At 36.1% G+C, this 25659-nt stretch overlaps 1 protein-coding gene and 1 non-coding gene across 6 annotated transcripts in view; both read right to left on the reverse strand.

Moving 5' to 3' along the window:
* Positions 1-25659, reverse strand: part of ACSS3 (acyl-CoA synthetase short chain family member 3) — a 147767-nt gene that overhangs the window by 9182 nt on the left and 112926 nt on the right. For 2 of the 5 annotated variants that reach the window (XR_009543339.1, XM_060165113.1), the window contains exons 10-15: positions 21303-21398; positions 18498-18561; positions 8618-8699; positions 6345-6467; positions 4784-4821; positions 3428-3494 (exon numbers count right to left, since the gene is read on the reverse strand). Coding sequence is in view for 3 of the 5 variants with exons in the window: in XM_060165113.1 (XP_060021096.1) it covers positions 3428-3494; positions 4784-4821; positions 6345-6467; positions 8618-8699; positions 18498-18561; positions 21303-21398 (470 nt within the window). In the remaining 2 variants the exon portion in view is untranslated. The remainder of the gene's footprint in view (positions 1-3427; positions 3495-4783; positions 4822-6344; positions 6468-8617; positions 8700-18497; positions 18562-21302; positions 21399-25659) is intronic. The other 3 variants (XR_009543340.1, XM_060165115.1, XM_060165116.1) reach the window with 2 other exon arrangements.
* Positions 23715-23816, reverse strand: LOC132530082 (U6 spliceosomal RNA). The gene has a single exon (XR_009543646.1). It is a non-coding gene; the product is annotated as a U6 spliceosomal RNA (small nuclear RNA).

Genomic DNA, 25659 nt, shown 5'->3' on the forward strand with positions numbered 1-25659 from the left:
TATGCATATGTAATCTCTGTATTTTGATTAGCTGAGTCTGCCAGAAATGGACGTAATCTCCTATAAGCAAGAAATTAAAAGTTCCTGAAGCCAGAACCATCTTTTGTCAACACACCAAAATACATGAAGCATAAATTTCAATTTCAGGTTATCACAAAATTCACAGTCAGTTAAAAACAATATTATAACAGCAGATAAAAGTCACATGTTCCAAATATTTTATAAAATTATTTCCTTTTACTCAAATAATATCACATTGACTGTCAGTAAGAAAGAAAAGCCTACATGACAAGAAGTGTTAAGTGTTAATTTTGGGCTGAAGTTAAGTACAACCTTTTGAGAAAGTGACCATTTTTTTAATTAGAGAAAGGGGAACTATGATTCTGCATACTCTCATCCTACTGCATTATCAGTCATACTGCTTTAAGCATTTTCTTTAATTTAAACTGCAGTTTGCCCCATTCCATTCGAAAACTATTCTGGGTTTGGTTCTGGAAAAGATGGAGTAAATACATTCCATCTTATCACTTCCACTCATTGTGACGGAATACTTTGGGCTAAAATTCATACCAGAAGGGCTTCCCTGGTGGTGCAGTGGTTGAGAGTCTGCCTGCCGATGCAGGGGACATGGATTCGTGCCCCGGTCCGGGAAGATCCCACGTGCCATGGAGCGGATGGGCCCGTGAGCCATGGCCGCTGAGCCTGCGCGTCCGGAGCCTGTGCTCCGCAACGGGAGAGGCCACAACAGTGAGAGGCCCACGTACCGCAAAAAAAAAAAAAAAAAAAAATTCATACCAGAAGACTCTATCAGAACTTGAGAGACAACCTGATGGTGAGTCCCTTGTTTTTTGCTTGTTTAGAAGTTTTTGGTTTTCATTGTTGTTATGGTTTGTTGGTTTGATGATTTTGCCTCCTATATATTCTGGCCTGGGTTCTATATCAGTCAAAAATGTGGAACTGTCAATAAGTACAGACAGAAAAAGCCCTAAGAAATGCCTGCTGTGTCCACCTAGAGGTCCAGGAAAAGGAGCAGAGGAGCTGGGAAACAGAATCATTTTGATTTTATTGTCCCTACTCCAGATGGACACCAATGAAGAAGCAGTGTCTCTCTTCCTTCCTACAGAGCTGTAACCACCTTGTTGACTCTTCACACCTTTCACCAGGTGAATGCAGCCAAAAAGCTGTGTCCTCTCCCTTCTCCACTATCACTGTGCAGCAGATCCTGGGGATGGAGCACTGGGGACTCCCCCATCTTACACCAAGAGAGCCAGGAAAGATTCAGTACCACTTGTCCTCCCCACCAGCAGCCATCCAGTTCCTGAGAGTTGATCCCTGTTGACTAGCTCTGCCCTATACCAGGCAAGTGCTAACAAAGAGACAGAGTCCCTTCCTCTCCCCAGGGACGCTATGTAGGTAGGCCTTGCAGGACTGAACCCCAGCAGGAGTACGGGGAGGCTGAAGCCCTGACTTTATACCGAGAAGAGCAGTAAGGGGGAGCCCTGGGAATCAAAAAGTGAAGAGTAGCTCGTGGAGAGAAAGGAGCTAGAAAAAGGGATATTTTAAATCTGAGTATGATGTCCTGAGCCTACTGTAAAGTTGTATATGCATGAATCCAACCAGAATCAGCATAGCACAGATTTTGAGCACTTAACTTGAGTTTCAGATTGGCCTCTGGGAGAGAGACACAGTGAGATGTACTAGAATAGCACTGTTAAGGCTTTGAAAACAAAATTGACATTGGAACCACAATCCACAGAAAGTGGGTAAGGACGTGTGGTATGATCTTAAATGGCTTGACCATCTGCTAAAATAAACAATCACAAGAACAAAAATCCAGACGATTTTCAAAGGATCCAAAATCTCATAAAGTAATAGTCAAAATATAAAATGCAAAATTACTGGACATGAAAAGAATTAGGAAAACCTAAACACTCCTTTAAAAAAGATAATCAACAAATGCCAAACCCCAATCCAAATATTAAAAATATCAGATAAAGATTTTAATGTAGCTATTTTATCTGTAGGGGAATAAAACTTTTCCAGATTTCCTCATTGGCCCTATAAAAAACCCTAGCCTCCTGAGGCTCTTCAAATACCTTGAGAATTTGATCTATAGCTGTTTGTTTAGTCAATTGCTCTGATATGAAAGGATAATAAAATTTTCTAATTTCCCTGCTGGGCAAAATGCTTACATCCTAGACTAGATCCCTAGGTTAAACTCATAAGGTGCTGGGGAGACTGGCCTACTCACTATCTTCCTTGGTATTTACATGTCAAAAAGATGAAGGCTTAGAAGTTGGAAACATTTCTAGGTTGTAAAAGTTGAGACACACAGGGCTATCTGCCTCCTGGAGAGATGTTATGTACATATCAAAGAACTGGAGTTTGGATTCAGGCTATTATGTGTCCAAGGAGACCTCTTTAGGAGGGGGAAAGATAGCTGCCTCCTTCCTCTTTATAAGCAGAGAAAAATAATTTTCCTTATTTCTCATCTATGGTGTGGCTGGCTACTTATGTAGGGAAATTTCCCATCGGCTCTTGTTGGGTCCCCTAGGGATAAGACCGGGAGTAAGAAAGCAAAGACACACTTATTATTAAGAAATCTGTCTTTGACAAAGAATGCCTCATTTGCACATTTAGGATAAAATTAACAAAGATAAATATTAACAACTCCACAGTAACTGTGGCCCAGAAAGTATGGGCAAGCACCCTTGGAATGAATGGAGAAGTTCTCAGCAAAGAAATAGAAGCTACAAAAAAAGAACCAAATGACTTAAAAGAAGGGAGAAAATGTAACATGAGGGAAATAAAAAAGAGAAAAGGCAAGAAGGAAACCAATAATAAACTTGGAGACATAAATATATCAATACTTAAGTTAAATGTTAATGGTCTTAAAAACACCAGTTAAAAGATAGAAATTGTAAAACTGGATTAAAATAAGAACAAGACCCAACTATGTTATCTACAAAAAGGCCACAGGAAACATAATGATCTAGATATATTAAAAAGGAAAGGATGAAAAAAGATAAATGATACAAACACTATTAAAAACATGATTACCACACAAAGCCAACTTCCGATCAGCAAAAATTACTATAAATTAAAAAAAAATCAATATATTAAACAATAATACATTGCAACTAAGTGAGGTATATCCCAAGCAATGCAAAGCTGGTTCAACAGTTGAAAATTAATTAATGTGATTCACCATATTAACAGGCTTAAAAAGAAAACCCACACAATCATATCAATAGAAGCAGAAAAAGCATTTGATAAAATTTAACATTCTTTCAAGATAAAAAAAAGAAAAAAGAAAAAACCCCAGCAAATTAGTAATAGAAGGAAACTTCCTCATCTGATAAAGGCCATCTACAGAAACATCTACAGGTAACGTCATTCTTAATGGTAAGATATTGAATGCTTTTACCCTAAGATCAGGAACAAGACGAGGGTAACTGCTCTCATCACTCTTACTCAGTATCATAGTGGAGGTTCTGACCAGTTCAAAAAGGCAAGAGAAAGAAATAAAAAATATTCAGATTGGAAAGCAAGCAATAAAACTACCTCTCTTCACAGACAGCATGATTGTCCACATAGGAAATCCCAAGAAATACAAACACACACATACACACACATATACACACAACTCTTAGAACTAATAAATGAATTTAACAAGATCATAAGATACATATCAGTTCATAAAAGTCAATAGCAGTTCTATATCCACTAGCAATGAAAATTTGGAAACCAAAACTAAAAAAAATTCTACTTACAATAGCTCAGAAAACTAAATACTTAGGTATAAATTAAGAAAATATGTTCAGAAATTGGATCATTTGTAGAGACGTGGATGAATCTAGAGACTGTCATACAGAGTGAAGTAAGTCAGAAACAGAAAAACAAATATCGTATATTGACTCATATATGTGGAACCTAGAAAAATGGTACAGATGAACCGGTTTGCAGAGCAGAAATAGAGACACAGATGTAGAGAACAAACGTATGGACACCAAGGGGGGAAAGTGGCGGCGGGGGTGGGGTGGGGTGGTGGTGGTGAGATGAATTGGGAGATGGGGATTGACATGTATATACTAATATGTATAAAATGGATAACTAATAAGAACCTGCTGTATAAAAAAATAAATTAAAAAAAAAAGAAAATATGTTCAGAATCTGCATACTAAAAAGTATAAAATGTCAGTGAAACATATCAAAAAAGACCTAAATAAATGGAAAGACATACAAAGTTCATGAATTGGACAATTCAGTAGAGTCCCGATATCAATTTTTCTCAAATCCATCTACAGATTTAACACAATCTCAGTCAGAATCCATGCAGGATTTATTTTAACTATAGAAAAGCTCATTCTAAAATATACATGGAAAAGTAAAGGAACAGAATATCCACACGATTTTTGAAAAGTGGAGCGATTTCGAAAATAGTGGACACTATTCAACTCTAAGACATTCTATAAAGTATCAAGACAGAATAGTATTGGTGAAAAGGTAAACACACAGATCAATAAAACAAGAGATACTCTAGAAATAGACCCACTCAAATACTGTCAGCTAATTTTTTACAAAGGTGCAAAGGCAATTCAATGGAGAAAGTCCAGTCTTTGCAACATATAACACATGGAAGAATTGGCATACACATTTAAAAAAAAAATCCTCAACCTATATCTTGCACTATATACAAAAAAAACCCTCAAAATGTAAATGTAAATTGATATAAAATGTAAAACTATAAAATTTTAGGTGAAAACAAAGAAGAAAGTATGACCTTGGGTTAGGAAAGAGTTCTTCGATAAACATCATCATCTATAAAAGAAAAAAATGCTGAATTAGACTTCATCAATATGAAACACACTTTTGCTCTATTAAGAGCACTTTTAAGAGGATAGAAAGACCAGTCACAGACAGGAAAAAAATACATATCTTCAAACTGCATATCAAACAAAGGACTTGTATCCAGAATACCTTAAAAACTCTCAAAACTGAACAATAAGAAAAACAACCCAATTTTTAAAAAAGATGGGCAGAAGATTTGTATGACAGAGAAGAACATTGATGGCAAATAAACACAAGAAAAGGTTTCCAACATTTTAGTCATTACAGACAATCAAATTCAAAGCACAATGAGATACCTTTACACATCTATTAGAATGATTTAAATAAAGAACAATGGCAATTCTGAGTACTAATGAAGATGGGAAGAAACAGACCCCCTCAGACACTATGGGTGGGAATATAAAATGGCACAGCCGCTCTAGAGAACAGTTTGGTAGTTTCTCATAAGCCTAAACATACACTTAACATGTAACCCAGCAGACTCACTACAGGCATTTATCCTAGAGAAATGAAAACTAACTTTTGCACAAAAACCTGAACTTGAATGTATATGGCAGCATTATTTATAACTGCCTCAAACTAGAAGCACTTAAAATATCCTCTAATGGGTAAAGGAAACATAAATGGGTTAGTACATCCACACAGTGGAATGCTGCACAGCAACATAAAAGGACACATAATCGACATACACACAACTTGAATGGATCTCAAACGCACTTTCCTAAATGAAATAGCCCAGTCTCCAAAGGTTACATACTGTATTACTCCATTTATATGAGATTCTAGAACATAGGAACAAAAAAACATAGGAACAAAAAAAAATTAGTGGTTCCCAGGGGTTAGGGGTGGGGAAGGTCAGAATAAAAAGGTGACATTATGGGGAAATTCTTGGGCAGTGTTGAAATTTTTCTGTATCCTGGTTGTTGGTGATGGCTACAAGAATCTATACCATAAGTAAAAAACTCATAGTATTATACAATAAAAAGGAGGATTTTATTCTATTTTAAGGTAAAAAAAAATTGAAAACATTTTAAAATACTCTTCTGGGGACTTTGTGTAATTTACATTGGAAGAAAATTCTCAGGATTTAAGAGTATGATAAAATGTTTAAATCACACACCCAGTAAAGACTATATGTAAACCTGGTTATCAACAGGCGCAAATCAAGAAGCTAGAAGCAATCAGGTAGCAAGGATCAAGAACCAAATGTATATAGACTCTCCCATAACTTACAAATATATGTAAGTGCTTAAAATTCCTCTCTACCACTCAGGCAGGAATCAGGGGAATTTGGAGAACAGGAAAATCCACAGGAGAGAAAGTGAGGTGAGAGAAATACCAGAGTGACCAACCGAGCCTATGCTTCAAAGGAAGGGTCTGGAAATTTTCCAAGTGGAATGACTTAACCTCAATATTGACAACCTCAGTATTGACTTCAGCTCAGTTCTGTCCCTAAACACCACCTGGAATAAAAGACCAATAGTCATCAATACCTCTTCAATGGCACCTGCAGAAATCCTGTGACCTGCAACATTTATCACGTCATCAACTCGAGACATAACATATATATAACCTTCTTCATCCATGTAACCAGCATCCATGGTGTCATAGTATCCCTGAAAATAAGAATAAATAATGTCTGATTAGCATATAGTATTAGGTAATGTAATCATTTTTAAGCTTGGTAAAATATAAAATGTGATAGAAATAGGTTTACTGTAATCATTTGAATTATTTTCATAACTAGCCTATGGAATTAAATTATTTTTGATTTTGAAAGCCTACTAGAATCTCTCTGCTCCCCTAATAGCCAGGAATAAAAGTGTTCTTATATATGTTCACGTTAAGTGTTTGAACTGAGAGTTGTAAAGCTTATGAACCCAATTTCTTCCTTTTAATGGAGAAATAATAACTCAATATTTCCAGTATACTTTGGTATTGCAAAGTAGTTCTTTGATAGATTTCTTCTTTAATTGTGTTAATTTTAAAAGCATTAAAGCTCTCTATGAATAATTACAAAATAGACCACTAGTTTGTTAACATAGATTTGGATTGCACTGAAGCTTCAGTGAAATATAGTTAAATAGTAAGTATAAAATTTATTTTTCTTTTATCGACTCAAGAGTAGCAGTACATCTTCACTGGTCCAGATATCACAATAGAATGAAAAATCAAGAAGAATAAGAAGTAGAAAGAAATAAATATTATTTTCCCTAATGCTTCTGAGTTACATTAATACCTGTATTACAAGCATGGGCTTCAGGACAAATCCAGGTGAGTCACTATTTGTGTTTCTAAATCTTCCTAAGACTCAGTATGCTCATCTATTAAATAGGGTAATGGACCATACCTTATAAGGCTGTGAGAAGCATACATGAGATGGGGCATCTAAAGAGGGCAGACCCTGGCACATCATGAGCCCTGAATAACCGGCAGCTCTTACTGCAATTACTATCAGAAAGTAAAGACATGGGCTCTGGAGCCAGAATATATGGGTCCAAATGTCAGCTCTGTTACTTCTAAACTGGGAGCAAGTTATAGAACCCTTCTGTGCTGTTATTAAGTCCTTAGATGAAAGGGTTGAGGTCAGGGTAACAAGACAGAGTATAGATTCACTACATATAGTTTAATCATAAACTATGGTTTATGGGGCTTTGAAGGAGCTTTCAGTGTTAAAGGTGGTCATGCTGAAAACCACATGCACATATTATGAACCACTGTCAGGTTGTAATTAATCACATCGGTACTCTGGTGATTTGACTGCGGCCCATCAGGCAGATAGATTGGGCTGATTGGAGTCAACTCTACTGACAAATCTTCTCTGCCACAGTCCCTTGGGGCATGTTTAATCTTGGCTACTGAGGTCATTTAACCCTGAGATGTCTTTCTAAAGGAGGCTATTTTAATTCTTGTCATTTTTCTAGTTGATTAGGTTAGCTGTCCTTCACAAATAATAAAGATAGAATGCTAAATAGACTCACCTTTTTTTAAAATGAAATTCTAATCATTCATTCTTTTTTACCCAGTGTAAAATGAGGACCAGGTATCTCTCTCAGGGAAAGAAATAGAAGCGAAGAAACAGCAGAAAGATGATAGTGGGACCCTTTCGCGTATTATCAATTATGTGCTGTTATAAACACAAACCCCAGAGTAATAGGTAAATGATAAAACAGAACACAGAAAGATACTGTTTGTTATCCAGAGCACTGGCGGTTAGGCGTTGAGAACACTGTCTCTATCCTGTATCTGTATTATAAAATAAAGAACTCAGAGGACACTCAGGAAAGAATGTCAGTAATAGCTAAAGGGATTTAAAAAAATACAACTTCTGGCAAACAGAACAAATTTTGCTCACATAACCGGGGGAGAGGAGGTAAAGAGGTTCTAATGACAGTGTCCAGTTCTGATCAGATGTTCTCAGTCTGTGCAGAGGAATCCAATGTGAGAAATCATACAGAAAGTCCCCAGAAGTTTTAATTTAACAAAACCTTTCTTGATATGAAAGGCTGTTACGTTTCAGAAAAAGCTGCTAAGAGAAACGGAGAAATTTCTACGTCCAGACATTGATAAAAAATATTAAAATGACTTATTTAGACATTTGAGGTTTGGGCATTCTTATCCCTGAGATCTGGAAACTGGTCCAAATAACCTTTAAAAGTTGCTTTGTGATCCATGATTCTAACAGCCAGCCACTCAACTTAATAGGCAAGAACTATAGAGAAGTGTGTAAGATGATTTAAAAAAAAAAGTACAATAAAGTTCTTACAGGAAATTTTTCAAAGTATAAATGCTTGAATGCCTCCTGATTCTTCCAGAGTCCTGAAAAAGCTCCAGGTGGTAATGGCAACCTTATATAAAAACAGAGCAGTGAGAATTATGATGAAAATGGTAATAAAGACAGATTGATTAGAACTAACAGTTTTTCACTGTGATGGACAATTACAATTCAAATCCCACATTGAATTGTAACCCCTAAATCCACTGGACAGATCATGTCTAACTGAAGCTGAAGTGGTTGACCATGACATAGCAAAGTCACGAAGGGATGACTGTGGTTCCTGGGAAGGGCACAAAAGGCACACACATCTGGCATTCAAATAGTTATTAGCATCAATCATTGTTTCAGTAAGAAGCATAACATCTGCAAAAAGGAACCAAAAATGCATCACTGAATGCATTACTTTTTGAGAGAAATATCCTTCCACCATAGGCAAATAAATCTAATTTTTTGAAGTATCAAGGTGCTAACTGCCACCTTTGCCAGTCTCTTTGTGATAAGATGTTCCAATTAAACATCCCACAAACAGTCTTTATCTTCACAATCAATGTGCCTCCCCACTCTGAGAATTCCCTCTCACTCTTCTCTCTTCTGTTCTTTCTTTTCATGAGCATCCAGACCTATGAGAGTTCTCACACCTATGAACACATGAAGATAGGTGAGCATATAAAGTAGAAGGTAGCGTATATCTGTTCTTTTCAATCAATTTCCTCTTATATTTCTTTCATTCCTCCATAGTATGAAACAGGTGTTATACACACAATAAGGGCTTAATCTTTATCTATCACCCATCTGTCTATCTATCTTTATGTAAACAAATGAATTCTCATATTGGTTCCCTGTAGGAAGTATTACCTAACGAAAATAACCGCTAGGTGTATTTTCAGGAAACTTTTTAGATGCTTTATAGTTTGGAAATTTAGATACTGTAAAACTTAAAGATTTTCAAAACCCTACCCTCCTGTACTCACAAAAAACACCAAGTGAAGTGGTGACTTCACAGTGCAGATGTGAGAAAATGGAAAATGAAGTAGACATGGTTACTGCCAACATGAGGCAACATCACACACCTTCTACCCCAATATTAGACTTCTGAGACACTGAACTGTATTCTCACATTCTGTCAGGCAGAAAATGCTGTTACCAGTGGGATCAGCTGCCCAGCTGGGATTGCCCATTGCCTCTATGTCTGGCCTACCCATAGGTCCTCCCTTGCTAGGTCTTCTTTTTGTAATATTTTAAGATGGAGGAAAAAAGGCTACATCAGCGTTTCTGGACCTCCCGTAATTTCATAAAATGCATGCGAAAGCATTTTGTAACCTGAAAAAAAACCCCAAAACTACAGAGATGCTGCTATATTGTTGCTGTTGCTGTTGTTACTGTTACTGTTCATCACTAAACCTGCAGGAAGGCAGCAAGCTGAAGCAGATGATCCCTTCAGGTCCTTCTACCTGATTTTTCTATGTTAATCTTTCGAATGAACCTTGTATATAATTTCACTTTACCTGTTTAATTGTTAATATTTTTATAACAAGTGTAAAAATCATCATTACACATTGAAATACAATGTGAATATGGCAACCACTAAAAATCATTTATTTAGCAGCATTTACAGGATGCTGAGGGTAAACAAATGAAGAGGACGTTAAGAAGAAATGACAAATCAAAAGCCAACATGGGCCACAAGAGGAAACATTAATGAGTGAAGCCTACTATACTCAAAATACGCAACTAGAACAATAAACCTAACAGAGATGCATTCCGCTTGCATATTAAGTAAGAAATAATTTTCAGTTCTTCCCCAAAAATGTACCACAATATATAGTACTTTCTGTGTTTCATGGGGATATTCTTTTAACAGACGCTTGGGTATAAGAAAATACCTCCCTTCAATAAGAATAAAAAGGCAACTGTGATAATAAATGGCAACTAACATTCAGGCTGTACTGGGGACAACAGAGAGTGGTGTGGTCTGAGATAAGTTTGAATGTACACACCAGGTGGAGTGGCAGCAGTTGTTCCTTAGCTCCACAGATACACAAACACACAGATATCCTGATCCAAATCCGTGAACACAAAACACTGCCCATACGAAGAACAATGCATATAGAAGGGCATATTGTTAAAGCAGTGTCTCATCCGTTTTATCTACCCCAAAGCTAAGACTTTGGTTCACCGGCAACCACGTACCGCCTCTTCACAGCAGAGACTTCTGAGTGTTTGCAATAATAATCCAAATGAGTTAGTACTTAGTGTATTGAATACGAGCTGAGCTTCCTGGTGGCCTAGAATGTACCTAATTCAGTGAGTGCACGTGAGACCAAGAGGTTAGCATTTTCTGGCAAGGGTGTTACTGGAGAGAAAAGGAAATCTTACACTTCCCAGAAGTTGGTTAAGTTTGCAATCTCCATTCTTAAAAGAAGATGGACTGATAATCTGTGTTTTCTCTTACTTCCTGAAAAAAATTTGGTACTAGCAATTAGTAACATATAGATTATATTCTTGTAATTCATTAAAGCCTAGAGGATTACAAGTAGAGGCAGCCATCCTCCAAAATAAATAAACAAATAAATAATAAGCTTTAAGGATACCAGCTTTCTCAGCTGTTGCACAAAACTTTAAATATTTGCATAAATCTTCTGAAGAACAGGGACCGTAGGGATTTTTATATCATCTGTGAGAAAGGTCTTCATAAGTTTGGATATACCTATAGACCTTGGGAATTAAGTATAACATAGCAAGCATATATCCAGGAAGAGATTACAGAATAGGAAGGAGAAATCCAAGGCCAAACACAGTATTAAAGAGGGACCAAGGAAAAAAAGACCATGAACAAAAATAACCAAATATGAACAAAAATAACCAAACAACTGAACGAGAACCAGGATAGTATGTGAGGGGCCTCCAGAGCAGAGTTTTAATAATGACTGAGCGTTCAACAAGGTGAAGTGAAGTGCAAATTCTGTTTGAAAGTGGATTCAACAGAGGTCATGGAACTTAGTGACTGAGATGCTGTGAATCTCCCCCAGGATCGCCATTTCTGCAGAGTGGAGCTGAAAGAACTGGAGTGATCAAGGAGTAAGCAGGAAAGTAAGTGCAGGCAGTAAGGTTAGACTATACTTTTTAAAAGTTTGCAGGTGACTGGAAGGAGAGATGTAAGTCAGGGTTTAATGCAGAGAGGTAGGCTGATTTAGGATGGGGAAAAGTTGGGCAGAGTAGCCAATGGAGAGAGGGTGGAGATTTGAGAGTTAGAGAAGAAAACACCAGAAGAATTATTTGATCATCTAATTTATTTATTCATTCATGTATGCATGCATTAACTCATGCATTTTCTTTATTCAGTCAAGTATTTGTTGAGTGCTTGGTATTCCTAAATCACTGTGTTAGACATTAATGGAAAGAATATATAAACTATTATCTGAGATGCGTGGAGATCCTGGAATATTGTGTATTTACAAGAAATTTAGTAATTTTTAGAATACATATAGGGAGAAAGACTGTAATGAATGATGTCTATTCCATTAAATTAATGACATAACATCAAAATGTAAACATTTAAGATATTTGTCAGGCAAGTTTTACAGCAGATGGTTAAATCCTATACTGACAGGAACTCTTGGAAGGGAAGTTTTTATCACCAGCCAAGGTATGGACCTGCTGCAAATGGCATATGTGTCTGGTCCCAAGTCATTTTAGAGATGCCCCTAGAAAACTTCTTCATTATCCCCAAGTCTAACTGAGGAACAGGCTGCAAAGCAAGATATGAAATTACGATTGGTAATTAGTAGTATAAAATAAGAGAACGCTATCCATTCTTCACTAATAAAGCCCGGTGTCTAAAAATTCAGATGTTATTTCAAAATTGAAAAGAGACTCTAAAGAAGGTACCTTGGAAAATGCCATTTATTGGTCCTGAAGAAAAGCAGAAAAGAAAAGGGAGTTCCAGAATTGGAAGTGTGTACATATATAATTGCTTTATATATATATATATATATACACACACACACACACACACACACACACACACACATATGTACTTCATATATATATGAAGTAAAACATGTGAGAAGAGAAGCAATAATCTCCAGAAAGAAGTTAAGTGTATATGAAATAGAGCAGAATTTTTTTGCAGTATTTGAAATTAATGCTTTTCTTGTTGCTAACCTAATGATTATTCAACATTAAATGCAGGTTTTCCTTCTGGAATAGCGAGTGCATTGGGGCTCTATTTCTAAAGTTCTAGAAAAAAATACTTTTTTTTCTGTAGTTACAATAACATAAAAATTCACATAAAACATAAATAACATAAAAATTGGACTGGCAGAAGGAAGGAAATTTTCTGAAAATACTAAGAAATATGTCGGGAAATGCCTATCCTCATCCTTCAAATGCAAGATCAAATGTTACCACCCTGTGATACCTTTCCTAACTCTTCCCAAACAGAGTGAAAAGGTGAGTTTTGTTACAAACTATCCAATTGTGAATGAGGAGTTCCTCTTAGAGAAAACCCTTTCCAAAGAGAACATTCTTAAGCTGTAAGAGAAATAACTGAGGCAGCAGTAATGTGTGTGTGTGTGTGTGTGTGTGTGTGTGTGTGTTGAGGGGGAGGTATCATAGAGAAATCCTTAAATAGCTAATGAAGGAAGAGAATGTCCATCACTGTAGAAGGTAAACATCCCTGACCAATCTGAAATAAATAAAACTCCTAGATACCTCCAATCCCAGATAAAGGACAGTCTGTACTCACTGCTCCATCAGGAATAGCCATTTGCAACACAAATACTGTAAATTGAAGACAAAACTCCTGTTCCCTAGAGAATTCTGGAGTTAGACCCCAACTTTGCACTCCCAGTATTTCCTACAGGGTCTTTAGGCTTTACTTGTGATTTTCCTATGAAGCTGCTTTTCATCTCCCCAGAAGAGACTGATTAGGCCATAATTTCTTTCTCTCTGGGCAGACAAACAACTGGGTTAGAAATCTGAGTTCTAGCTGTGTAACTGCTAATGATGTTCAGATTCCCATGTCGAAAATGAGATAATATCTGTCCCACTGCCTACCGCACAGTGTTGTTGTAAGACTAATAAAAGATCATACTAAAATCTGCAGAGGAGATTTAGAAAGGAATGGGATTACAATTACACGACATCCTTGGTTTATTCAAAGGATACACTGGTGAAGGAAAGCCGTACTGATCCTCTCCCAAACAGCAGCACAGTAAGTGACCAAATCACTCCTGCAAAACTATAAGGATGTGAACAAACATCATTAAGGACCAAGTGTTCAATATCTGGAGGCCGAGAAATCGGCAGGCACCAGAGTAAAAGCCACTTAGACAAGGCCATCCAGCTCCCTGGCATCCCATCACTGCCTGCAGGGCACAGGCCAGTGGGACAGAGCAGGAGGCAGACAAGCTGCACTTCCAATAGCAACAACCGTGTCTGGTCAGAGAAAAATGTGTACCCACGAATCAGGAAGAGTCAGAGACGTATGGCTTTAATAACAGTGAGCACTGTGGTACTGAGGAAGGCATTGCAGTTAACCTTTTCTCTCATGCCCTGCACGGTGTTGCCTGGAAATCACTGACTCATATTTCTGCACTTTGAAGCTCTGGTTGCAATTACAGAAGCACCTTCTAAAATTCATGAACATTTTGTATTCATAGCAATTCAGGTATCATAACTTTCCCACAAAATTAAGTGCTTGGAGTTAAGTTTCAAAATCAGAAGAATTTTCTACCATGCAGGCATACAGTTTGCTCTTGTACTAGAAAGATAAATCCTTTGAAAGCAAGTAATCTACAAGAACTGCAAGATTCATGTTTATTACATCCTAGGGTCTACAGTAGTTTAGGAATCACTTAAATGTCTACCTTCTAGTTTAGGGATCCCCAGAGGAGCAAAACAGAGATTTCTAGAAAGCCTTAACAAAGGAGTTAAAAGAGCTGAAATGGATCAAGAGGTTTTTTCAAAATTACCACATATCATTATTTCTGGTTTGGGGATGAATCATCTTAATATGATAAAATGAATCATTATGCTTAGTACCTTGCAAAACTTAGAAATATGATTATAGCTTCAGATTTTAAAGAAACTGCCAGAGAAAGATAATTTCAAATGATACTTACACTATTTATAACAGATTTTACAGTGAAACAAGAAGCTATAACTGTATTTACAAAAAATAAATTTGGGGGCTTCCCTGGTGGCGCAGTGGTTGAGAGTCCACCTGCCGATGCAGGGGACACGGGTTTGTGCCCCGGTCCGGGAAGATCCCACATGCCGCGGAGCGGCTGCGCCCGTGAGCTATGGCCGCTGAGCCTGCGCGTCCGGAGCCTGTGCCCCGCAACGGGAGAGGCCAGAACAGTGAGAGGCCCGCGTACCGCAAAAAAAATATAAATAAATAAATAAAAATTTGGGATTAAAACAGTGAGATGTAATTTTTTACTGACTTACTTTAATGTAGTTTGAACCCCATACATTTCAAATATTCTATGCAGCTTTTTCTCTCTATTCTTTCTAATCACTACAGGTATAATTAGTGAACATAAGTAGCATTAGGGAATATTTTTCTTTCAAAGAATATTCCACTTAATTATTATACAAGTAATAAAGAAAAGCATGGGCATGAATAATGGAGAAGAATGGACATCTATCTCTGGCTGGCGGTCTCTCCCCACAGTAGCTTTTAATACCATATCTGTTTTAAGCCTCTTAGGGACAGAGTCTTTTTTTTTTTTTTTTTTTTTTTGTGTGTGGTACACGGGCCTCTCACTGTTGTGGTCTCTCCCATTGCGGAGCACAGGCTCCGGGCGCACAGGCTCAGAGGCCATGGCTCATGGGCGCAGCCGCTCCGCGGCATGTGGGATCTTTCCAGACCGGGGCACGAACCCGTGTCCCCTGCATCGGCAGGCGGACTCTCAACCACTGCGCCACCAGGGAAGCCCGGGACAGAGACATTCTTATTATTGATGGCCTCACCTCATATCCATGCAAAGATAGTATAATATAGCAATACACCATATAAACTAGAACTTTTTCTGAAAAAGAAAAGGTTATATTTTTGCTTTTGAAATCATACGGCAAGAAGCCACACCTATAGTTTACCATTGGTTATTATTTCTTAGCAATCACTGTACATACTCAGGAATCATGGGAAGTAAGAAAATACAACCTAAAAATTGTTTGCAAATAAAATGAAAAATTTATGAAGACTAAATTGACAATGAAGTTGTTATGTTAAAATTTATAGATTTTCAATTAAATATATATTCATTTTGATTATAAATTTTTCAAGTTTCTTAAACATTAGAATTTCAGATATTTTGTGAACCCTGGAAACCATATATAATCTCTCATCAAACACCTTTAAAAGTCCACCAAGTGGTTCTGGGGACTCAGGTAGCTGGTCCCTGGAAAGGACCCTGCTTTTCAGATCACAGACCTTTAGAATATGGTCTACATGGAAAAAATTATTCTCTTCTCAAATTACACACTGCTTTTTTAAACCACGGTAATTTTTATTAAGGCAAGAAGGTGTGCTTTTTCCCTTCCCTTAATTCAATTAAACATATATCTATTATGTGCTCTTAAAAAGCATTCATCAGCCATTTTCCTTTCTGGATGAATGATGTGTGTCCCTTCAAAGCATACAGAATAGCTATAGATGGATACAAGCAAGTCTTCTTGATTAAATACAAAAACATCCTATGCATACTGCAAGCAGCTATTGGGACGCATGAAAAATTTTCAGGTCAATGAGTTAGACTGGAATGGCTACTGGAGATGAGGGTTTCAAAAGGAAATCCTTACTCTCACAGATAAAAATGAGTTCCCAAAATAAGGTTTCAAGACTGTTCTATTACAAAAAGAGAGATCTTGGTGGTAACTTTTTTCTCATTATTTCTACCTTACTTTTTGAATATAATTATATATATATAATATTTTCAAATACCTAGTTTCACTATTAACTTAAGGGATGAATCAAAGACCACTGCATGTCATAATATATTGTATCATCGAATAATTTATAATGAAATCTCAGAATCCGAGATCTGTACAATAACATTCCCTGTTTAGGAATAGAGAGGGAAGAAAATCTTTCTGAATTGGTGACAACCTAAAGCACAGAATGTTTTAAGGCAATAAACAGTTCTGTTATTTTCAAGTACTTGAAGTAACACTAATGGCTATGAGAAAAAAAATTATAGTTTATGTGCTTTATTATTTCTGAATGGATGTGGGGTGAGGCCACTGATAATTAGAGTGACAGGATGCATGACGGGTTTAAAACTCTACTGGCATCAAACGCCACCTTTGGGATCTTGCGAACATTGCTTTACGAAATAGATGACTCACTTAGAGTTAGGGGTTATGTAAAAATGTAAGCTGCTAGAGTGCTTTTAAAAGCTCTCACAAACCATGTGCTTCCCTAAGCTAGTCAAGCATCCATCCACAATCTTGTTCAGATTAATCATTTAGCAAGCCTTCCTCTTGTCCCCAACAGTTTTCCCCGTCACAGGGAAGATTTCAATCAGCTCTATGTTAATATGGATTCTGATTCAGAAAAATATGAATAGAAATGGCATATTCAGTATTCATTTTTCCATTTTCCAGCAACGTCTTAAAATTTAAATTAAAAAGAGTAATAAAGTGTTCACATGTTTACTGATAACAATAAAAAATCTGAGAAGAAATATACATATAGTGCATCTCCTCTATTAGCCTTTTATAAGGTTAAAGCATCCCTACTTGAAAAAATACATTCTTTTTAAAATAACTATTTTTCATTTAATTTTCAAAGAACTTAAAATGTTTTATTAATCTGAGAAAAATCTTATACCAATCTGAGAATGCCAAGTAATAAGAATTCTTTTAAATAAATAGGAAAATAAAACTTTTTTAAAACCACATGCAACGTTCTTTATTCATAAGAGCTCATTCTGGCAAATTCTACTACTTAAGGCATATCAGTAGAGATGCCAATATCATGCTAATCAGAAGCAATAAAGCTACCTGTATCAATTATTAAAATGTCACATACTGTGTGTCTCCAACTTAATCAACTTCCAATTCAGCTTCTGCTAGCTTAACAATTTTAAAGTACTGATTTAATGAAAGTACATTTGAATATTTTTACTACAAATTTTAGCACTTTGTCTATCAAATGAACAATGATAAAAACTGCTAGCAGGAAATTGTGGTACTTGATGAGTCAGGGATTATATATTGTACTATTATCTAACCCAGTAATTACACTTTCAGAAATTTATTCATACTATTGTCATTATCAGAAAAGAAGAATAGACAACACAAAAAGGATGTTCAATACTGCATTATTTATAATCATAAATATTCAAAAAAGACTAAGAGGCCTAGAAAGGGAATAAACATTTTTAAAAGGCAGAGTAAAATTTAAAATGCTTGTGAGACAGGGTTAAGGAAAAACAGGAATACATGAGAATAAACCAAGTTGTTCCAACAACCTAAAACGCATTTCAAAAAGTGGAAAGTCATATATATTACAAAATTAACACTGTATTACTGAAGGGTCAGAGTACAGAAACTTTATTTACTTCTTTATATTTTTGGTACTTAAGTTACTTTTATCATCTATGCATTACTCGTATAATCAGAAATATTTTTTAAAAGATGCAAGATTTATGTTTTTACAAGTCCTATCTAAATTGGTTCCACTTTATGGGGCTTCCATGTTAAAATTACAACAGCTGGCATTGAGTATTCTCAAACAATTTACAAGCTTTTTCTGGAACATCTTCACTGGTAATATCATTGCAACAACTCTATTTTTTCTTAATTTTACATACCAATTCTTGCTCTTTTAAATAGTAGCACTGCAAATTTTGCTTACTTTACCACAATGTTTCCTAAACACCAAGCCTTCAGTTTTTGCATGTTGTCATCCAAAATCATAACTGGAAAGTAAAATATTAAAAATAAATAAGTAAATAATTGAATAAAAACACATAAACTTAAGGCTTAAATGTTTCCAAATATTTCTATATTCAGCTTCCCAAAACTCTAGCTTTAAAAAGGCATCCTTTAATTCCTGGGAGACCACAAGCATACATAAATAAGCTAAAATGAAAATTTTAAGTGTACATGTTTTTAATTTTTAATTAGATAATGAATTTTTGCTCAGAATCACCCTTAAATAAAGACATAGTATTTTAAATACACTGGTAATTTTTAAATCTTCGTTTATATTCATTCAAAAATACCCCTCCATTCTGTCAAAAATATTAAAAATATGTTCGGCTTTTCAAAAATTAAAGGATACAAAGTGTTAAAACACAGACAAAACATATTTCAAGCAATAAAAATAAAGAATTCAGAAGCCTGGCAAACTCCTTTTTCTGATTTAAGGCTTAATATCCACTTATGAGCTTTAAGGTCAATTTAACCTTCCCAAATATTATCCCAATGTGTTCTATGCTACACTGTAAAACTCCTGAAGGATTTCAAGAGACCAAAGCTTGTATCCACATGCAGTAATCTTCAGTACAAACTAGAGTAAGGATATATCATCATGTTTTAAGCTTTAATAGATCCTTTATGTGGCTTCATCCATCCAGGTTACTCTACTGAAAAATGCTATAAGAAAAGAAGAACATTATCCCCAGAAAAAGTTAATTGCTCCTGTGTGTTCCCAGAGCACTTTGTTTCAAAATTCTATTCTGACAATAATTAGCGGTGTAGGTATCTGTCCCTCACTAGATGTGAGCTCATTAAGGGTGAAGCCATGATAATTCATCTTTGTCTCCCCAAATCCCAGTACAGTGGCCAATTTACTATGTGCCCTGGAACACATTCCTGCTCTATTACCCCTCCCATTTCCCTATCTAAAAAGTGGAAAAAATTCCCTTCTCATAGGGTTGTACAATAATTACTTGAAAAAAAATATAGTGATAACCTTGCATAAGATATTCAATGAATGTGAAATTAAGTATTACATTATGTTGAATGTTTTTCACACAAAAATGATTTTCTTTCCTTTCCCAAAAGGATATGGCTTTTTAACAGTATAATATTAAATGTTACATTATACTTTTGAATCTCTGAATAACCATAAAAATCATGCGTCATAAGGTCATTATTTCCTTGGTTATACTTTAGTTGTAGCGTTTAAGCTGTGCTGTCTGTAAGCCAAAGGCTTTCAGACAATGAGAAACATCTGTACTGAAATTCCATGAGGCATCAAAGCTTTAACTCTTTCTTACAGCTGGATATGAAAATGGTACTGAAACACTGAAAGGGAACGTAGTTAACATCTCCCACAGTCATCAGCCCCTAAAAATGGTTCAACACAAAAGCAATTTTTCTAATAAAAGGAGTAGGGATGACAGAACTGTTCAAAGGGAAGATTTCATAAAGCTGCGTTCACCCTTCCATGCCTGGAGAAGTCACTGACTTCACAGAGTATCTATTTTTGCCCTTAAAAAAAAATCTTACAAGTCTTTTTATAAATATATCTGCTAGGTTAAACCAAATGATCCTTAAGCAGTCATTGTCCTAGAAGGAAAATGTAATATTTTTACATTAGAGAAGCAAAAACACATCTCTAAATTTTGTAATTTACATGCAGATACAAACCGTATGCAGGAATTATATTCTGTTCCTAGATGCTGGGTTTAAGCTAAATTGTGCGACTTTATGCAAACAACGTAACTTCTGTACCTCATTTTCCTTGTCTGTAAAATGAATGTGTAAGACTAAATCAAGTCAGCCCCTCTGGCTTCTCTGAAATATTAATGACACTACCAGCTAAGACTCAGTTCAGTCTTTCTACCAGCAGGTGCTATGTTAGTGCTTCATTGTGTTCCATCAGCAACCCTATGAAGCATATAGCACTATTATTCCCATTGAGAAATAAGGAAGTTGAATGTTTGACTTGTGTAACAATGTATAACTTAAACAAGTCACCTTGTATAAGACATACAACTAGGAGGTGAAATCCAGGGGATTATTGAACTATTATAATCACTACCAATAATTTAAAAACAAATATGGAAAAGATAGTGTTTCTCATTGTCACATACTGCCAGCAAGGATGAAATTATTTTTCTTTTTAGAATCCTTACTCTTTATATTCATTTTTTTTAGCCAACAAGATTCAAAAGCTTTATCATCACTTCTAAATTAAAAGATAGCATATATAATGGGAAAAACTGCAGCTTTTATAACAGAAACAAACAAACAAAATAAAACATAATGGTTTGCATTGTCTTCAGGACCTAATGAGCTGTGTTACCTTAGGAAAGTTATTTAGTCTCTCTGGGCACCAGCTAACTCATCTCTAAAATGTGAATAATATCGGTAAATTAAATATACCTCAGCATTTGTTGAAAAGATGTATGCAAAGTACTTGGCACCTAGCATGTATTCCATAAGTGTTAATCTCGCGTACATATGCTTAACTTCCTTATATTATGACAGTCATTTAGAATATGTCCTTAGAAGTCTACAATCTTACTTTTGATCAAATTGGCTAATAACAAAAGTTATCACAAAAAGTTAGACATTTTTAATACAAGGCATTCACTCAAGTACTTATTAAGCACCTAGTATGTTTCAAGCAATATGATTCACACTAAATACAGAAAAATACCAAATTTATTAACATTACATATTTCAAGTAATCAGGGTAATTTCTCACCATTGTATCCTGGAACACTTTTTCCTGCTTGCCCTGGAGGAGGTGTTTTAGAATTACCTAATCCAATGCATGATGCTGTAATTGGGGAACCAGTCTCTGGAGAAATAAATATTATTTATAATTTAATATTTCAACTTGAGATCATGATGTTTCTTCAGTGCCTGCACTGCCCCCTCCCTCCACAGAATTTCACTGCATGAGGAATAATAGATAAATGGTCCAAATGAACTATTTAAAAATGAAACAGATCCAGTAATTGATATGATATTGACATTTTAAAAATTTAAGGACACAAATTTAGAATAATATATATAGTAGTGCTTCTTTTAAAGAAAAGAAAGGCCTCTCTAGTGTTTTCAGTTGTGGATCAGCAGGATGAAGAATGGAGAATTACACGACTGTGACAGTTTTACAAAACATGTTAAAAACTGAAAAATCTCTAGAAAAGATGCTTTCTTTTAACTCACCTAAAGCTATTTTATCAGGGTAAATAACAGCAACGGGCAAAATATTTCTGTTATTTATAGTTTAGTCTCTGGAACAGGTAACATGAAGATTTTTTAAAATATATGAACAGTATCATATTCTAATTTTTTAAGAACTACATTTGCCTAGAGACCTTGCATCTAAAACTGAATTTACCAATGCTTTATCAAATTTCTCTTAAATCTGTTGCTCCTGGACTTCTGAAGGCCCAAAACCTACGAAGGAAGCTATTTATCTTATGCTGATGATTTCCTCAAGACCAGAGACTTATTCACAATTAGCCTTCATTGATTAACAGAAATGTTAAATTTGTCTTCTCTGTCTCAAGTTGTAACAGTCAGAATAACAGCAGCTATTACATAATAATCATAAGTTCTGAAACTGATAATTTTTTATAAAAGAATGCATTTGTTATTATTGGCAAATACAAGTTTGGAGTCACCAGAATATTTTGAATATGAGATTTGTCTCTATGGAGGGTAAGATAAGAGGGTATTGATTGTAAAAATTTCAGAACTACTGGCTTAATATTATACACATAAATGTACACCTACATACACCCAAGGGATTAACTGCCAAGCCATTCAGATCCAAAGTAATCCAAGATATTAAAAACATCTATCTTCCTAAGGACTCAGAATGTATTTCTTCCACTCTGGTTTCCACCATGATTTATCATGTATTTATATCACTTTAGAATGATGGGAAGAATTTATTACTGTTCTTTACCTTCCAGAGTAGTTCAGTTTATTATTCACGTTTTGATGGCAGCTCAGCTGGTATCAATAACAGAAGATGAACTCTCCAACTTTAAAACCCAGTTCCTGAGTGACAGTCCAGTGCTTAAGATGCTAAGCCAGACGGTCACCGCTGAGGAGAAGCAGCGAGTAACCAGAGAAGACATTGCTGGTGTTTGACAAAGAATTCTCAAATACTTTCATACCATGACAAAAAATCGGGAGGTATTTTATGACCATGGCATTCTATCAGCTATGAGCATTCTCCCTACAGCACAATCAAAGCATGGGAGGAAATCCACAGCTTTGGAAACTTAGCAGCATTTTTCCCTTTGCCTTTTGGAAAACGTCTGAGTATTTCTCTTAGCTACCCTGCAAGAGCAGTGAGATGAGAGCAGTGGTGATGACAGGAAGCAACCCTGCAGAGTGAGGTGCTTAAAGGAAGGTACTCAGACATAACAAGGTGACAAGAAGAACAGAAGGTACTAAGACACATTAGGAAAAGAGATGTCCCCTTCAAGATGCTGCTGCTCTGCCTCCCACCGTGGTGAGAAGCAGCTTCTGAAGTCAATCTTCTATTTTTAAAGCATATCTTGTCAAGTTCAGGTGCTCAGCAGGGGCACTCCGATCATCTGAAGTACAAACTCTTGACACTTCTCAACACCATAAGGCCTCTCAGCCCTTGTCACCACATAGCTCTAGAACGTACAAATGTACCTTCCAGTGGCTCTAATACCTATCAATGGTTCTAGTATCTGCTGCTTAAAAGAAAAAAAAAACCTTGCAACAATGAAACTGTAACTGCACCCTGCTTCATCTCATCTCAGTGTGGATTCTTATAAAAGACATGGGCACTCTGTTCTTCTGAAAACTGGGAGGAAGGGAGTGTGGGAAAAGGAAGGGAGAATAAAACCTACTCTTAAATAAAGACACTAGAAACTGAAGCGCTGTCAATATCTACTGCCTAAGTTGACACTATACATCCTTCCTGAGATTCTTAAGCATCTTTTCATAGTGATTACATACTCATAACCTTTAACCTTCAGCTGTTTTGTTGTAGTTTATGATTGTAAAGGAACTGTGAAAAGCATATTTTTCTATATGATTATTTTGACTGAATTTTAAGGGCAATGAAAAGTATTATCCATTCAGTTACTTCAAGAAGATAATGTAAGTTTATACTTTGAACATTAATAATCTGAGCATCTTGTTGTCTTTATTTTGGGCAGGGGCCATGCTCATCTTCTCTATATCGTTCCAATTTTAGTATATGTGCTGCCAAAGTGAGCACTTATTGACTTTATTTTGATATTCATTTAGAGCATTAAAAATGAACTGTTGGTAGTGACATGCAAAGGATACAGTCAGACAAAATGACAGTTCCTAGGAATCTAAGTATAATAAGCAGCCACAGTTAGGACAAAAGTGGGTTGAGAAAGACCATAATGGTTGTTACAGAGACTTTGGTTTTCTCTCTTTATACCCCTGAACGTCCCAAGACCCAAGAACTGATCAATCTGCACCACAGGCACACAGATGCATGCTCACACATTCATGCACACAGACTGTAAAACACCCTGGCTTCCCAGCAGGTCCACGTGCAGAACAGGCTTCCAGTTAGGGAAAGCCCCAGGCACGCTGCAGTCCTTAATCAAGCTCCAAAGGACTCCCAAAGCCCCATTTCAAAGACGTTCTAAAAACATCTGCTTCACACTGCCCAGGCTATAATTAACTGGCTAGCAGTTATCTAAGCAGACAGGAAATCCAGATGTCACATGTTGACTGGGAAAGGGCTACATTGAACAAACCAGAACATTCTCTTTGAAGAAAAGAATTGGACACCTCATTTGGAGAAATCTTTCCAAAGAGGTCCAACCTTAGAAAGACAATGCTCAGCAATTCACCAGCATAATTTCCTTAGATAAGAGACAACCAGGAAGAAGATGGCAGGAAATTGAAGGCTGTGAAGAATAAGTTACCTTGGTATGTTTTATATTCACACTGCATGAGAAGCTAATACAGATATTTCATTATTATTTTAGTGTTTTTACTGCCGCACTCCACCTTATTGCATTAGTGAGCTGTTACCTAAATGAATTTTCCTTAAAAATTCTAAAGGAAGAAAAGAAGAGAGAACTAATAAACATAATTTTTTCAAACATGAGTTATGCCATGTACCATGTGCTAAGTGCTTTTTGTTTATATTATTGCATTTAATCCAACTATAAACTGATAGGGAGAAAAGAAAATATTATTTTAACAGATGAAAAGTACTAAGGCCTAACATAGAAAATTGAAACCATTTGTCCTGGTTCGCATAGTTCTTTCAGAGCAGAAGAATGGCATAGATAAGTGTGCCACTCATGAGGTTCCCGTGTAGAATACAGAGGAGAGAAGAAAATAGAGTTCACCCAGACTGCATCCCAGCAGAGGAAGAAAAACCTTTGTGACACAGAGTGAGTCCAGTCTCTCATACTTGCAAATGGAAGTAATGGTGGTACGTACCACTTATTAGCAAACATTTATTGAGCAGCTATTATGTGCTAGGTGCTGTCATTAGAACTGGGGATAGAGCAATAAACAAAAGTGACCAAAATCCCTGCCTTCGTGGAGCTCACATTTTAACTGGGGAAACAAGCAATAATAACATTCAAAAGTCTAACATACAGCATGTCAAAGAGTGATAACCACTAAGAACATAAAGAAAGCACAGATAGGATATGAGACTAGGATATGAGAAGCGATGGGAAGGGATTGCAATTTTAAACTGGGTAGCCAGATAAAAACTCCCTGAGAAGTGACATTTGAGGAAAGACTTGAAAGAAGTGAGGACGTGTGACTTATACATATCTAGGGACAAAGAATCCAGGAGAAAGGAACCGCAAGTGCAAAGGTACCAAGGTAGGTTTATTCCTAGCGTATTTGAGGAACAGTGAGGCAGCCACTGGGACTGAAGCAGAACAAATGAGGAAAGTATTAACAGGAAATAAAGTCAGAGACGTAGTGAGGAGACAGCTTACGTAAAACTACTTCAAAGTCCTCTTAAAACCTTAAGTTTTTAGTCTGAGTGATGTTGTGAGCTAGTGTGGACCTTTAAACAAAGAAGTTAACCAATCGCAACAATGCAAATAGAA

This window comes from Lagenorhynchus albirostris, chromosome 11 (assembly GCF_949774975.1).
Source record: "Lagenorhynchus albirostris chromosome 11, mLagAlb1.1, whole genome shotgun sequence".
Taxonomy (NCBI): Eukaryota; Metazoa; Chordata; class Mammalia; order Artiodactyla; family Delphinidae; genus Lagenorhynchus; species Lagenorhynchus albirostris.